The sequence below is a fragment of the Enoplosus armatus genome, chromosome 21 (genome assembly GCF_043641665.1).
Source record: "Enoplosus armatus isolate fEnoArm2 chromosome 21, fEnoArm2.hap1, whole genome shotgun sequence".
Taxonomy (NCBI): Eukaryota; Metazoa; Chordata; class Actinopteri; order Centrarchiformes; family Enoplosidae; genus Enoplosus; species Enoplosus armatus.
The window spans coordinates 11,698,120-11,712,462 of record NC_092200.1 but is presented as its reverse complement, the minus strand read 5'-3'; the positions used below and the strand labels follow the sequence as shown (position 1 = coordinate 11,712,462).

The window sequence follows — 14,343 nt, the reverse complement described above, 5'->3', positions numbered from 1 at the left end:
ATTGTGAGTCCTTCTGGGATATTGTCTGAAGATATACCCTCAAGATATTGCTTTTTCTGATGATACAGATTTGCTATCTAAATATTTAACACCCCTCGGCGTCTAAGACCGAATTGTGATGAATATTTATTGTTTGTGTATCATATGACGTAAAGATGTGTCTTTCAGAGTTGCACTCAAGCTATCATGTAATCTATCACTAAATAAAGTTTCTATGTCTCTCGCTAACCCACTGGCCCATATTCAAGGATGGAAGTCCAAGAGGGAAACAATAAATAAAAGTATCCAATAGCATCCGCCAACGTTTAATTGAGTGGCGAATTGTGATTGGAGGAGAGCCGGTGATGCGAACCAATCACAACGTGGCAAGTCAGACAAGTTCCAGACGGAGGCGGCGGCGTATGTGATTTCTGAAGTGATTAGTTTGTATGAAACCACGAGCCCAAGGCGTCCACAGCCACACGTCAGTATTGATCCGGACGGCGGATCTGTGCAGCCGACAGTATTTTGATGACATTCATCAGCGTTATTAGCTAAGTTTATTAGCCGGCTACTTCCTAGAAGCACGTCGTTAACACCGGGCCGTATCATCTGTGGACAATGAAGAAGATTGCTCTGCTGCTGATTGTGTTGCTCGGCGTTGCACATTTTGCAACTGTGTGCAGATGTGAAGATGGTAAGTTTGAGCCATTTAACAACCTTATGTGTTTGTTACAACTGAATGAGTAATTCATGTAAAGCTATGTCGCAGCTGGGGTGTGTTTCCGGCAAGTTATTGTTATGCAAACTACCTAGCTAAGTTACTGTAGATCTTGCTAGTCTTGTTAGCACGTTAGCTAACAGGACAGGTCAGCTAATGTCAACAGGACTGCCGCACACATACAAATATGCAGTTACCTTGCTTGCGAGTGTTAAAACTAACATTAGGCTTAACCAAAGTCTTAATGCAAGTTGTCCCTTTTCTGTTGTAACGTTACATTGTCAGTGTGTAACTCTGTGACAGTACAGGTGTATCCCTTAGTTACAAACAGGATGTATGTTGCTATCACGTGCTACAGGTATTATACTTGCCTTGTTTACTTGATCTAAGAGTAAAACAAGCAGCACTTTGATGTCTGGAATCAGCTCGTCTTTTCTCTTCTGCGGTTAGATGTTGCAGAGGAGAAGGAGGGGACAGATGAAGAGGACAGTGATGATGAAGAGGAAGACGACGACGATGATGATGATGACACAGAAGTGAAAGAAGAGAATGGAGTGCTGGTTCTCAACGACAACAACTATGACACTTTCATGGAGGGCAAAGACACAGTTCTGGTTGAGTTTTATGCCCCATGGTACGTCTTTTATTCCCCAGCTTGAGAAATTTGCTTGACGTGTTTTCACTTCCCTCTTACTTTCAATATCCCTGCAAACATTTGAAATATGTCTGTATTCTTTGTTTGTCCCTTTTTAGGTGCGGCCACTGCAAACAATTTGCACCAGAGTATGAAAGAATCGCCCAGGCTCTTAAAGAGAACGACCCTCCTATCCCTGTGGCCAAAGTGGACGCAACAGTCGCCACTGAGTTAGGGAACAGGTTCGAAGTGTCAGGCTATCCCACCATCAAGATCCTGAAAAATGGGGAACCTATTGACTACGATGGAGAAAGGACAGAGAAGGGTAGGAACATTTCATTAAGCATCATCACGGCCTCTCAAACTAAACCTGACGCCCTTTTTTGAAAATAATTTGGCAGTAAATATGTGAATGCCTTTGTGTTGCAGCTATTGTGGCCCGGATGAAAGAGGTGGCCCAGCCAGACTGGAAGCCCCCTCCTGAGGCAACACTGGTGCTGACCAAGGACAACTTCGATGAGACGGTTAACAACGCGGACATCATCCTGGTGGAGTTCTACGCTCCATGGTCAGTCAGCAGACTGTCAATTGTAAAACTCAGATGGTTTAATTGCCACTGCTTTGTTGGCGTAGAAGTGACACACTGACACCTACTGGAGTGATAAGTGGTGCTTTTTAATAGCAGCTGTTAAGACTAATTAAATGTTCCTCATATATAACATTATAACTGACCTGCAGGTGTGGACACTGTAAGCGTTTGGCTCCAGAGTACGAGAAGGCAGCCAAGGAGTTGAGCCAGCGCTCTCCTCCCATTCCTTTGGCCAAGGTGGACGGCACCGTGGAGTCTGAAGTCGCCTCACGCTTTGAAGTTACAGGCTACCCCACCCTCAAGATCTTCAGGAAAGGCAAGGTGTTCGACTACAACGGACCCAGAGAGCAACATGGTAGGTCTCTTACTGCATAATGTCATTTATACTATGGATGACTTTCAGATCTGTCCTTGCTGTTTTACACATTTTATTTCTCTTCAGCCGGTTCCTTCTCTTCCCTTTCCCTGTAGGCATTGTTGACTACATGGCTGAGCAGGCAGGGCCTCCTTCCAAGCAGGTCCAGGCTGTCAAACAGGTGCAGGAGCTCATCAAGGACGGTGACGATGCTGTCATAGTCGGCGTGTTCTCCAGTGAACAGGACGCAGGTTATGAGATCTACATTGAGGCTTGTAAGTACCATGAGCTGGAGATGTGTTTAAACCAACTGGCCAATAATGTCACCACTGAATGTGCTGTAACTGCAGTTATTAGTTAGTTCATGTCTATATAATATAAAGGAAGCTTTGCTTGAGTTGTGTAATCCATTACAGGGTCAGAGTTCTAATAACTACTGTCCAAAACTCTTTCTTGTTGTTCTTCAAATGGACATGTGGATAGTTCTCTCATTGCTGTCTGTCTGTCTGTCTGTCTGCCCGGCAGGTAATGCACTGCGGGAAGACTTCACCTTCCGTCACTCCTTCAGCTCTGAAGTGATCAAACTGCTCAAAGCTTCGCCCGGTCAGATTGTCATCCTTCACCCTGAAAAGTTCCGCTCCAAGTACGAGCCAGGGTCACACACACTCGCAGTGAAGGTACTGTCTGTTTTATCATGTTCAGTCTACCTTTTAGTTTTTTTATTAGTTGTGATTTGAATTGGTTTCGTGGGGTATGAAACTGTATCATAAATGCCTGTGCTTTCTTTCAGTTCCAGTATCGGTGTATAAATAGACTGGATTAGCTATAAGGGGTTTCACCTGCCAAACACTTTGTTTAAGTGCTGCGTTATCCATTTTAAAAAGAGTCTCTGTTTTCTGATATATTTGGAAAAAGTCACACTCAAGACACGTTCATTTATTTATCACAAAAGGACTCTACATCGGTGTCAGAAGTGCAGGAGTTCTTCAAAAAGCATGTGATTCCTCTGGTGGGCCACAGAAAACCAAGCAATGATGCCAAGCGCTACGCCAAGCGGCCCCTGGTGGTTGTTTACTATGGAGTTGACTTCAGCTTTGACTACAGGAAAGGTGAGTTTCCTCTTAGAGTTAGGTTAATAGGTTTGACCTATTATGTGGCCTGGTATCTGGGGGTGGTGGTGTAATCTTAATGTTGCTATTTTGGATGATTTACGATGCAGTAACAAACCCTTATCTTGTTCGTCTTCATTTTTAGCTACGCAGTTCTGGAGGTCCAAGGTGCTTGAGGTGGCCAAGGACTTCCCAGAGTACACATTCGCCATCGCTGATGAGGAGGACTACGCAGAAGAGCTGAAGAGCCTGGGCCTGAGCGAGAGCGGGGAGGAAGTGAATGTGGGAATTCTGGCAGATGGAGGCAAAAAGTTTGCCATGGAGCCAGAGGAGTTTGACTCTGATGTGCTGAGAGACTTTGTTATGGCTTTCAAGAAAGGTGAGTGTTAAAGAAGCCTGTCTGATTAGCAATGTGAGGCACATGTAGGCTTTTCTTCAGACATTTTTAGAAAAGCCAAGTTTCATTTTTGATCTGTATATCGGTATAGATTAATATTCCACCATGTGATGGCAGCACATGCACAACGCAACACCTTGCAGCTCCTGAATTTTATTAGCTGCAATTTGTGCTAAAATAAATAAACATCATTATCATTATTAACATCATTAAGAATTATCATATACAATGATATAGGCTAAAACACATTCTAGTCTAGCACTGACCAAATCCTCGAATTGCAATCAAAGTAAAATCTAAAGGTGAAGGAAAATCTACAGAAACATAAGTAAAGTTAAATCTTCTGAATTTCTTTTTCCTGTCCACAGGAAAGCTCAAACCCATCATCAAGTCTCAGCCAGTTCCAAAGAACAACAAAGGACCAGTTAAGGTTGTGGTAGGAAAGACTTTTGACGACATCGTCATGGATGCTCAGAAAGACGTCCTGATCGAATTTTATGCTCCCTGGTGCGGCCACTGTAAGAAAATGGAACCTGATTATTTGTCCCTTGGCAAGAAGTACAAGGGGGAGAAGAACCTGGTGATCGCCAAGATGGACGCCACAGCCAACGATGTGCCAAACGAGAGCTACAAAGTGGAGGGCTTCCCCACAATATACTTTGCCCCAAGCAACAGCAAGCAGAGCCCTGTCAAATTAGAAGGTGGAGACAGAACGGTAGAGGGGCTCAGCAAGTTCCTGGAAAAGCACGCCACAAAGCTATCACAGAATAGAGACGAACTTTGAAAATGTCTCTCTCGACAAGTAGCTAAGAACTCTTACCGTGCTCGAGCGGAGTCTTAGAGGACGCTGAGGCCTCTGGGAAGGTGAAGGGAACGTAGTGGGGTTTAATGGTGTTACTGAGTTGCTGTGATGATTAAAGTTCAATCATCGTTTTTAGTTTCTGTTCATTCCGAGAGATTCCGCTTTCTTCTGTTTCTAAAAGCATGTAAGCACTGTTCAAGATATAAAGTCTTTTTAAATAAAACTAAAAATTATGGCGGCTTTGTGGGCCAGCACTTAAATGTGACTCTTTGTGACTGGAAATCAACACAGGTCAAGCAGGAAGATGTTTTGCAAATATATTCCAAACATTTAAGAAAACAAGTGTTTTAATCACATTTAAGAACAATTTAAACATTAGTAATAAAATGGCTCTATGGCCAATCAGCTTAATCACCTAACATATTAAATTGATACTTCTGACTAATTTGGCTGTGTAAGTCTTGGCAGGAGAGAGATGACCCTGTAGCAGCTTCTGAGACAAGAACATCTGAAATATCTTAAACTCCATAGATGACATACAATCAGCACTATAACATCTTTTTGAACATTACAAACATGGCCCAGTAATACTTAATGAGAATCATTGTATCTTCACATGCTGTATGTACACATGACTAGCTTTCACTAACTGTCTAAACAAGTAAATGTTCAAGGTTCTTCGCTGATAGCAAAACACTGAAAATCTCTAAAATCTGATCTAGTGAGAATCCAGCCTTGAGGTGAGAGATGTGTACTGCAGGAGGCGACGTTGAGGCCACTGCCTCCTTCACACAAAGGCACTTGAAGATACTGGCACTGAATGAGCTGGTTCTTGAGATGTAGTGGAAAGGTGGGGGATGGTTATGAAAACTCCTGTGTGAACCGTACGTGGAAGTCGCTGATCTTCTTCAGCACGACCTTCAGCTTCTCAGTGGGAGGCAGGATGGTCATCCTGCACGCAGGAAGAAGGATGTGGGTTAATGGCAATACTGGCACAGGTGTAGTTAAACCAGACACTGATTAACGTTCATTATTTTGATCCAAATGACTTTCATTACAAAAACACTTTCTGAACAATAAATTTGAATGTTCTGATTTTAGCACAGAAAAACATGACTAATTGCTTCACGAAGAACAAATGTTTTGAATCAGGACAGTACAGAGCTGCCAGCTTAGCCATTCTGACCTGAAGTGGAAGGTTCCCTCTCTCTGGCCAAAGCCACTACCCGGCACCAGGCAGATACCCTCCTCCTCCAGCAGCCTCATACAATAGACCATGTCTGGGACCTGGCCGTTCTCCTGTGGTTGGATACACAAACACACATTTGAACACATCCACACAGACAAGTAAATCAGGGTGATGCTCATCGGTGAGATAAGGTTGTGTGTAGTGCAGACCTTCGCCTCGTCGATGGCCTTCTGAGGCAGAGTGATGCGGGGGAAGGTGTACATGGCGCCCTGCACAGGGTTACAGGTGATACCGGGTACCGTGTTGAAGATCTGCTCTGTTAGCCTGGCCTTCTCTGCTAAAGCTGCCAGTACAGCTGTCCGCTCCTGAAGGGGAGGCAAAAGTTAAAGCTGTCAGGGATTGAAAGGTCACATGAATACAAACCCACAAAATATGTATATTATACTGTATGTGCATTATATGAAGGTGAGTCTTTGAGAGGACCTGAAGGTCAGGCTGGACCTGAATGAGACTTGCTAACCTAACAAAGGAGGTGGTTGCCAACAACCAACAAAGTGTAAATATCAGTGGTAAATTTGGTACAAGTTGGACAATGTGATACATTTACCACCTGAACCAAATACCTGCAAAATACACACGATTATTTCCCAACTTTATGAATTGTACAACAGATTGTGAGATACTGAGTTCTTCAAAGGACAAACTGATTTCTCCACATTTTGGGCAACAAAGGCTGCTTTTGGAGAAGCCTTTTAAATGGGACGGGGTTCGACCCCTGAATTGAACCCAGCATTTGTCAGTCCTTTGGCCTCCTTGTGGCCAGTGGAGGCATGACAACATGCAGCCTACCACACTGGGCCACTATCTGTCAATCAGCCTGCAACACTGCTGAACAAAGTGCTTTTTAAGTGCTTGTTCCAGTGTAAATCACACCCTCTAAAGGTGGGAGGGAGTAGTACATCTCCACCAAATACAACACATGATGACTCGGGACAGGATTTTTGATTCGGTTAGAACATTTAATTTAAACAATTACGAATCTTTTCCAGCTGGAGACTTATATTACCCATGGACATACTAATGACCATCAACCTAATGACACAGGCTTCCAACATTACAACAGCATGCATAATACATATGATCCTCTTTGCAAAGCTCAAACCTCTTTTCTACTCTTGAAGTTGTGACATAGAACATAATGTATAATTTAGAGTTGTTTTAACAGAAACAATTTAACACACGTAGTAGCATTTCAGAATTCAAAAGCTGATTATTCACAGCTGACAGAGTGCTGTGCACACTCAGAACACTCTCTACAGGCTTTATTCGTATGGATTATATAGCGTAGTGTTTATGAGTGTTTACATAAGTAAATACAGTGTTTGCATACACTCAGAGCATTGCTAGGAGCTGTGTGTGTGTGTGTTTTTCATACCTTCATAAATATGGTGTAGGAGGGCTCATCAGGCTGCGGGGGATTGACCACCAGGTCCAGGAGAGCTTGTCCGGGTACGGGGGGGCACAGACGCACTGACACCAGTTTGGTGAGTTGGGCCTTCACCTCAGGGTCCATGTTAATCACCTCCATGTAACCTCCACGGAATCCACACCTGACAAAAGCAAACAGAAAGGAGTAAGTCAAACACAAAGTGCACTCTTAGTACAGGTGATGTACACGTCAGCAACAGGAGCTTACTTCATAGAAGTAACTCCAAGTCATTTAAGTATAAATATACAAGAACAGCTGATGTATGTTTAAAATGTAAGTCTAGTCTCTGTGTGTGTGTGTGTGTGTACAGCTACTCACTCTCCCATGTAGCATTTGGAGGTGGAGTGGAAGGAGGCCATCTCCATTGTACTGGAGTACTCTGGTCCCATCTCGAACAACACCTTCTTAAAGGAGTGAAACTTACAGCCCTCTGCGTACACATTATCCTGGTAGACCTAAAACGGGAAAACAGCTTAAATACACAAAGCCTTATTTAAAAACACATCATTATCCATAAAATAAACTCTGTAGACAAAAGAATGAACTGAAATGTGCAGTTTATTTACAAAAGCTGCAACGAAGAGCTTATGGACATGCAATGAATTAAATGAGTATGTTACCATTTTCAAAAAAGGAATTTTATTAAATGTTTTGAAAAGCAGTTATCAATTTGAAATGTATTCAGTCATCAACAAGGATGACAGTAAATTTTACTTTTCAATCTATATGATCATTTTTAAGGCCATGGTTAGAGGTGGTGTCGTGTTGGACCGCATTATATATCGAGAGGTGTTTCTAATGTTTTGTCAACCACTGTTGGGTGTAAATGCATGAGGAGGACAACTAGCAGGAAATTGATTGCTGCGCTGCTCTGTGTATGGGTTGAAACTTGAAAGCAGGCGGGCAGCCTTTGCAGAAAAAGGAAACGCCTGCTTCAACATCACTAGTTTTGTTCTTTATGGCAGTAGAAAACTTCTGAATTGAGGAAATGACACTGGTGTATTACTTCATCGGCCATGAGGAAGAGATGCTCCTCCTTAGCAAATCGGATCACATCTTCAATGCACTGCCTGCTCTGGACCTGACCTAACACAGGACAACCAGAGTTAAGTCAGGTGTGCACACACACACACACAATGACAAAATTACAACATTTCCAGCAACTGTTTTGTTTCACATGAAGAAAATGCTATCACCAGACATACCGGTGGGGTTTCCGGGGTTGATGATGCAGAGGACGCGGGGGTTGCAGTGCTGCCTGGCTGCATTGAGGGCTCTCTTGAGCTCTGCGACATCCAGACTCCAACACTTGTCCTCATCCAGGTAGTAGCTGATCTGCACAGCACCCAGGTCTGCCAAGGCGGCCGAGTACAGAGGGTACTGAGGGATGGAGATCATCACTCCTGTGCGGTCACGACCCTCGCCACACACCAGCAGCTTCAGCATGGTCTGGGATTAGGAGGTGTAGGGAGGAGGAGGAAGGAAAGGAGAGGAGGGGAGGGGGAGTAGAAAACACAGCAGAGCAGGAGAGCAGGAGAGCAGAAGAAAGGAGGAAAGTTGAGAGGGTAGAAGTAATTGAAGACGATATTTGGAAGAATGTACAAAGCATTACAGGCCCAGTGATTTGGCACCCAGAAATGCCCAGAGACTAAACGGTGCTCACAGAGTGCAGAACAGATCCACTTTATGACAGCAGAGTAAACGAACACACCTACATAGTGTGCCAAAAATGTCAGTTGAACGCGGCAGGCAGCAGTAGATATCTTGTAGTGCAGGATTTGAGTGTACCTTAAGGCCATTCAGAAGCCAGATTAGGTTGCATAAAACTGGAGAAAGCTGTATTGACAGTGACAAAGGTCTGAGGGTGGAGTAAAGCTACACATGTGCAAAGTACGGCTGAGTATATAATTAACTGGATAAAGAACGGATTCATAGTCCAATTATACCAAAAGTATGTCACCTGTCGGGCAGCATATCAGCTCGTGGCCTGGCCTACAGTATATCAGCACTTTTCTGGAGAAGAATAAAATGGTGCCCATACCACAATGGCATCACTGGCCCCAGTAGAGAGGTAGATGTTGTCAGGGTTGGAGGAGATTCCACCATCTCTCTTCTCTATGTAGCGTGCCACATCCTGACGGATGCACTCAATGCCCTGGCTCGCACTGTAGGCCCCTTGAACACATTAAAATGAACTTTGATTCAAACAGAACACTTTGCATTGATCAGCTCTGTTTAAATAGTGTGCAGACTGTCCAAATAAATTATTAATGAGTAGGCAAATGGAGGTGGATGCTAGTGACGTATGTGTTGGAAGGAGGGGATGTAAAATGTGGTTGGTGGAGCGAGGGGGGAGTTGTCTGACCTATACTGTGGCCTCCGCAGGCCTCGAGAATACGTTGTGCTCTTTTCTTGGCGTCCTCTGGAAACTTGTTGTCTTCCAGGAGTTCAGGGTAAGAACACAGAGCCAAGACCTGAGAGAGGTGGACAGAAAAATCACAACATGTCTGACATTAACAGGCATCTTGACACATTCCATATGTGTGAATGCAGTAAGTCCAGTTTTACATGTAACTATAATGAGTGCTACCTGCTCATTAAACACAAGCACACAAATGACTTGAGGCAAAAATGTGCAAAAGTGCTCCCACCTGTCGGAGAAATGTGATGGGTTTCTGGCCCATGGCGTGTGCATCGCCTATGTTAGCCTTGATGACTTCCGTGAAAGGTTTCTTTACTCCCTGAAAAGATGAAAACAGAAAATAAGGAACAGGTGCAGAAAATACTGAGAAAGTGGAAACAAATGAGAACCTATCGCTTACATGTCGTGACAGCAACAAACAGGATGTGTCTGGACACGTAACATGGACTGAGTGGGAAGGAGACAGTTGCAGTTGTGATCTTTGAGTAAAATAAAGAGACAAATCTGCACAACCGGTCTACATTACTAAACTCAGGTTACAAAATCTGATTTACTGATATTGGCTGCAGGCCTCAGACAATCCTGTGGTGGGAATATAGTCTTTCAGAGACAGAGGATTAATAACTACATCACATGTCCCAATCATCTGTGTCGTGACCACCTGATGGCTCAGAATGTAAATCACACCAGGGACACGTCACCTCACACGCATCTTCTCTCGTTAGCACCCTTTTGTTTCACAAAGACCCTGGCACAGAGTCTGGTTTGGCTTGTGGAGCAGGAAGTGCTGGCCTGGCCAGAGATGACGCTGATGCTGGGGCTCACAGAGACACAAACCCCCCCTCTGTTTCTGGTGGACTTGCTCAAGAATGGCTGGCTTAATCCAATCGCATGATGAGTCTTTATCATTTCTCTCCTCCATCTAAACCATTTGCTCCTTCTATCAACTCAATATCCGCCTTCATTGAATCAGCAAGTCCTTCACCTTCATCTTTTTGACCTAATTGGACCTGCACACTGGTTTGGTGCCTGTAAGTCTGTTTGCTGGTCACCACATGCTGCAGCTGTTGCTGTTTATCAGAGGAGGTAATGTGACTATAGATGTCCCCTGTTACTTCAAACAAGGGCTCAGCAATAAGGTTTAGATAGATATCGTGATAATCATGAGGACCTTTTGGCTAAATGCATTATGACAAAATGACATAAACTGATAGTCATTAGTACAGTGGTTAACACGGTTGCACGGGAGGTAGAGCAGGGTAGAGCGGGTTGGGGACTCGTTTTGCTTTAGCTTCTGTTGTTTGCCAGCAGGTCAATGTGATGTAACCATCTCTTTCAAAGTTTTCAAAGTATTTCTGATTCTGATTGCCGAAACCTGCCTCAGGTGTTTGAGGATAGGTGAGTGCAAACATGTCTTGGTGGTTATCAAATTGATGTCATTCTATCCAGTTAAAGCAACAGAAAGCTACAGAACTGAGAACTGTTCTCACTAAAACAGAACTGTAGTCATCCAAACCTACATTTAGGCCTACTTCATAACATTTGACATTCTGAATATAAGTGGACTATGTAGTGGTAATGTACTACATAGCTCTCCCAGGTGAGAATAACCTGTCTTTCTTTCCCACAGTCAATCTCTCCTTAACCTAAGTACTTTGAACGTAGAAAAAATACACTCTCATGCACTACAATGCAATATGTTATACACAATACACAATAATACAATATATTCAAAAAGCATACTGTTGACTGTTGATCCGTGTCATGATTCAGCGTGTTCTGCATGATAAAATACCAGGCAAAAGGCCTTCAAGGGCACAGGGAGGACTTTCCATTTGACTGAGTCAATATTATCATTTCTATGTCCTTGCATGACAGCCACAGCAAGGCCTACAAGGCCCTTTGGGTTAGCGTGATATGAGCTTGTTTGAAATCGAAGAAAGTGGACGCAGCACGTTACCTTTTTAGTTCGTCTGCGCCTCATTCTCGAGAAACAAAGAGGCTGCTGTTCTCGGGGGGAAAGAGAGAAGCCAGTCGGTTCCCTCGGCTCAGCACGGCGCTCTCCTGCTCACTCAGCACCAGGCACTGATTACACAGGCCGGACCAGTGAACCAGGCCAAGAAACCCCATGGCTCACCGGGCTGAATGGAGCCTGGCCTGAATTCACATTTCACTTAGTCTCGTGATATAATCTGAGACTGTCACCCCTCTAACAACGCTCAGTCATGCTGGAACTGCTCAATGCAAATTGATGAATAGCCACTGCTGCTTTGCTCATATACTCAATACTATTTCTAACAACATGCCAATTGAGATGAAAGTAAGCCTCCCAGTTTACTCAGGAGAATAGTAGAAATGTATTGGAAAAAACCACAAGGTGCAGATTTTCTGTGATGTGATGTAACAAACTATTGCCACTCCTTTGTCACAGACAATGCAGACTTGCCAGCAGTTGAGATCCAAGCCTGAATTAGCTTACTGCAGTGCCGGATTTATAAGGGACATCACCACACCAGCGCACACATGCACTTGCATAAAATCTGCTGAGCTGTCAGTAAAATTGTTCCAGTCACAGATCTGACAGGAAGCAACCGCACAGATGACTGGTCAGCTGCAGCAATGCAAACCCTCCTGACCCCTCTGAGGACTCCTGGATTTCACATTTCAGATTGTTTTCACTCGCATTTGCATTGCCACAGGCAGCACCGTCTAACAGGTGAACGTAAACGGAAAGGAGGAAACTTGGTGTTTGCTTTTCATCCTTATGTTTTCTCAGGAAAAACACTTGTCAACACCTTATTAAAGGCAAGTCATGTTGACCTAACGCATTATCTACACGTTGTAGAAAGCAGGTTTGTCTAAACTAAATATATGTGTCTCTCTTCTGGACTTGGATTTGACCTGTTTGAACATAAACTGGTATAATTCATTAGCAGAAATGTCATGGCAGTAAATGATTCTAGTTATTCCAGTCAAACATTTGGTTTGCCTTTCATAAAAGAGGAGGAAAAACAAGTGGACTACCACAAACTCGGGCACTTTCTGCAGAACTGGGGCTGCTTGTATTGAACCTCCTTGCAGATAAAGGCCTCTGACGCTGCTGGGCCTCACAGCTGCGGCTTCGTCCAATGAACTCTCTCCCCTGTGGGGAGGAGGGAGGTGAGCAAACCCAGAGAGACAAAAGAGGACAGAGAATGCATCCTCTCATCTTACATAATAACCCTAAGCGATATACACATCCTCCACTCTGGATCCCGCTGCCACCTCAGGCAAGAGCAGAGGGAGATGTACTCAGAGATGGCTAGAACTGTCCCCTTTGCTGATTACGTGTCTTCTGAGGATGACATAACTGCAGAGAGGGTTGCATTACAGCTTTTAAAAAGACTCCTGTACAACCTGCTTGCCCTTCCTTAGGAAACCACGGTGGATCAATATTTCCAGAGCAGAATGTAATAGGAGTTGTTGTGCACAGCAGTGCAGAAGCATAACATAACAGGCCCACCACTGCTGTCATGCAGGGACTTGCAACTGACCTACTGTCTACGTCCTGTCTCTGCTCCCTCCGCCTGTCAGCAAAAACTGTCCAAGGCAACCATCTTATTCATCTGGGCTACTTCTCTTTCCCCTCTCTTTAATTTCTTACCATATCTCCAGGAAACAGAGCAGGGGAATCACTTTTTGTTTTGCTCACTGTCCACAGTGGCTGGTGTGTCCCTAAATCCACTGAGAGGCACTTTTTATATTTTCGAGCTGCAGTGTTTTTCAGAAAAAGCACATTTCCAAAAAGGTGTTTGAAAAAAAAATAAAACCATCAGCTCTAGGCAAAAAATGACTTGTATCGGTCTGTTGGCTGAAGTCAAATTCCAGCTGTTGTAGTGGTTCAACAGCTGTGCGGACCATTCATTCATCCTCTCTCCCTCTCCCACACACGATTTCACAATTTGTATTTATATCCGCTTTTACCCTCATGAATAAAACTGTCTGTGGGAACAGTGGTGCCACCTGATTTAAATAAATAAAACTGCTGTTCATAACTTCACCACAGCGCCACATCAGCACTACTGCAATATTAACTTTCTTGTCTTTTTCCTCGTGCATTATCAAACTTTACTCCGGCCCGCGTGCACCGGGGCGTGCGTGTGTCGCAGACTTTACCTCCTTCAGCTCCTTCTCTATCTGCACCGCCCGCTGGACTAGGGGACCACGGACCGCGTACTCGACCTGCCTCACATTGGGGTTCATGTTGTCCAAAGTCAGCACCTTGCCCCGGCACGGGCCCCCGTTCACTGCCTGCTGGGACATTTTTGTTTTATGTCACGCGCACGCTGTTTTCCGCCGATGTCACACACTGGACTGATATCTGAAACATAAAAGAAATATCACACGTGAACATAAACCCGTTGCTGTGACTGTACACGAGCAGATAAAGTGTATCAGCTGTTACCAGTTGTTCGGCAGCGGAGCAGGAGTCGGTTGAGCTGGTGTGTGTTTACTTTCCCTCCAGCTCCTCTGAGCTTTAACTGACAGTTGAGCCTCTCGCTGTTCATATTCCCACCGGCCGCCGCCACGCCTTCGCTCGCTCCTGCTCATGGTTGGCTGGACTTCTTCACTGACTTCGCCTGTGTATTCAGCGTGCCAAATGACGCCTTTACGTGCT

The 14,343-nt window shown here is 44.3% G+C and overlaps 2 protein-coding genes across 2 annotated transcripts; one reads left to right on the top strand and one right to left on the bottom strand.

The window, feature by feature from the left end:
* Window positions 1–576: 576 nt before the first annotated feature.
* On the top strand, window positions 577–4,846 carry pdia4 (protein disulfide isomerase family A, member 4). Its single transcript, XM_070928186.1, has 10 exons — window positions 577–676; window positions 1,151–1,334; window positions 1,454–1,659; window positions 1,764–1,902; window positions 2,073–2,278; window positions 2,395–2,553; window positions 2,804–2,955; window positions 3,231–3,387; window positions 3,533–3,766; window positions 4,153–4,846. The coding sequence occupies exons 1-10, from the start codon at window positions 601–603 to the stop codon at window positions 4,566–4,568; spliced, it is 1,929 nt and encodes a 642-aa protein (XP_070784287.1). The 5' UTR covers window positions 577–600; the 3' UTR covers window positions 4,569–4,846.
* Window positions 4,847–4,915: 69 nt separating this feature from the next.
* LOC139304090 (alanine aminotransferase 2-like) lies at window positions 4,916–14,055 on the bottom strand. Its single transcript, XM_070927931.1, is given in 12 exon segments — window positions 4,916–5,538; window positions 5,773–5,885; window positions 5,985–6,140; window positions 7,211–7,385; window positions 7,583–7,719; window positions 8,271–8,350; window positions 8,470–8,713; window positions 9,306–9,439; window positions 9,630–9,738; window positions 9,916–10,005; window positions 13,842–14,001; window positions 14,003–14,055. Coding segments are annotated over 12 exon segments (1,542 nt in total). The 3' UTR covers window positions 4,916–5,447.
* Between the last annotated feature and the right edge of the window lie 288 nt (window positions 14,056–14,343).

Bases quoted from the DNA above. Each gene is read 5' to 3' on its own strand.
- pdia4 (XM_070928186.1), top strand. From the start codon at position 601: ATGAAGAAGATTGCTCTGCTGCTGATTGTGTTGCTCGGCGTTGCACAT. The intron at 1,903-2,072 runs GTCAGTCAGCAG...ACTGACCTGCAG, and splicing joins GTGGAGTTCTACGCTCCATG to GTGTGGACACTGTAAGCGTT. The intron at 2,554-2,803 runs GTAAGTACCATG...TCTGCCCGGCAG, and splicing joins TGAGATCTACATTGAGGCTT to GTAATGCACTGCGGGAAGAC.